The sequence below is a fragment of the Penaeus monodon genome, chromosome 19, assembly GCF_015228065.2.
Source record: "Penaeus monodon isolate SGIC_2016 chromosome 19, NSTDA_Pmon_1, whole genome shotgun sequence".
NCBI classification, from domain to species: domain Eukaryota; kingdom Metazoa; phylum Arthropoda; class Malacostraca; order Decapoda; family Penaeidae; genus Penaeus; species Penaeus monodon.
Window position 1 is genome coordinate 30,272,551 of NC_051404.1, and position 475 is coordinate 30,273,025.

A 475-nucleotide genomic window follows, 5' to 3' on the forward strand; every position below is an offset into this window, starting at 1 on the left:
CTTTCCTATGTTTACCCTCCATCATTTGTTTTCATAGTTTATGAATTTACATAATTTAAGTGATGACTCATATAACACTTGTGAATAACCACTTATTAACATGACAGATAACCAAATACTAACCCCATTCCCATTAAACATCAGTCTCCACATCCTTATAATGCGAATATCCATTAACGTGCCTCCTAAGTGGAAAAGTGTAGGATGGAGGATGAACCCTGTGGCGTCCCTCTCCCCCAACGCCATCCTCCGCCGTCCCCTCCTAGACTTTGCCGCTCACTCGCCCTCCTTCCCCCTCCCTGACGTGCCCCTCTCCCGTAGGATTCGTCGCGTGGGAGTTACGAAGGGGATCGACCCGACAGCGACGAGAGCCTGCACGACGGCCGAAACGACGTCGGCTACATCCCGTCCCGCCCTGCGACGCTCGGGAGGGACCGTCGATCCAAGTCCAGGTGGGTATTTGTTGGTCTGTTGA

The 475-nt window shown here is 51.4% G+C and overlaps 1 protein-coding gene across 5 annotated transcripts in view; it reads left to right on the forward strand.

Moving 5' to 3' along the window:
- LOC119585161 (uncharacterized protein CG43867-like) overlaps positions 1-475 on the forward strand; it is a 37,878-nt gene that overhangs the window by 13,144 nt on the left and 24,259 nt on the right. For all 5 annotated transcript variants that reach the window (XM_037933792.1, XM_037933794.1, XM_037933795.1 and 2 more), the window contains one exon: positions 322-452. In XM_037933792.1, coding sequence (XP_037789720.1) covers positions 322-452 — 131 coding nt within the window. The remainder of the gene's footprint in view (positions 1-321; positions 453-475) is intronic.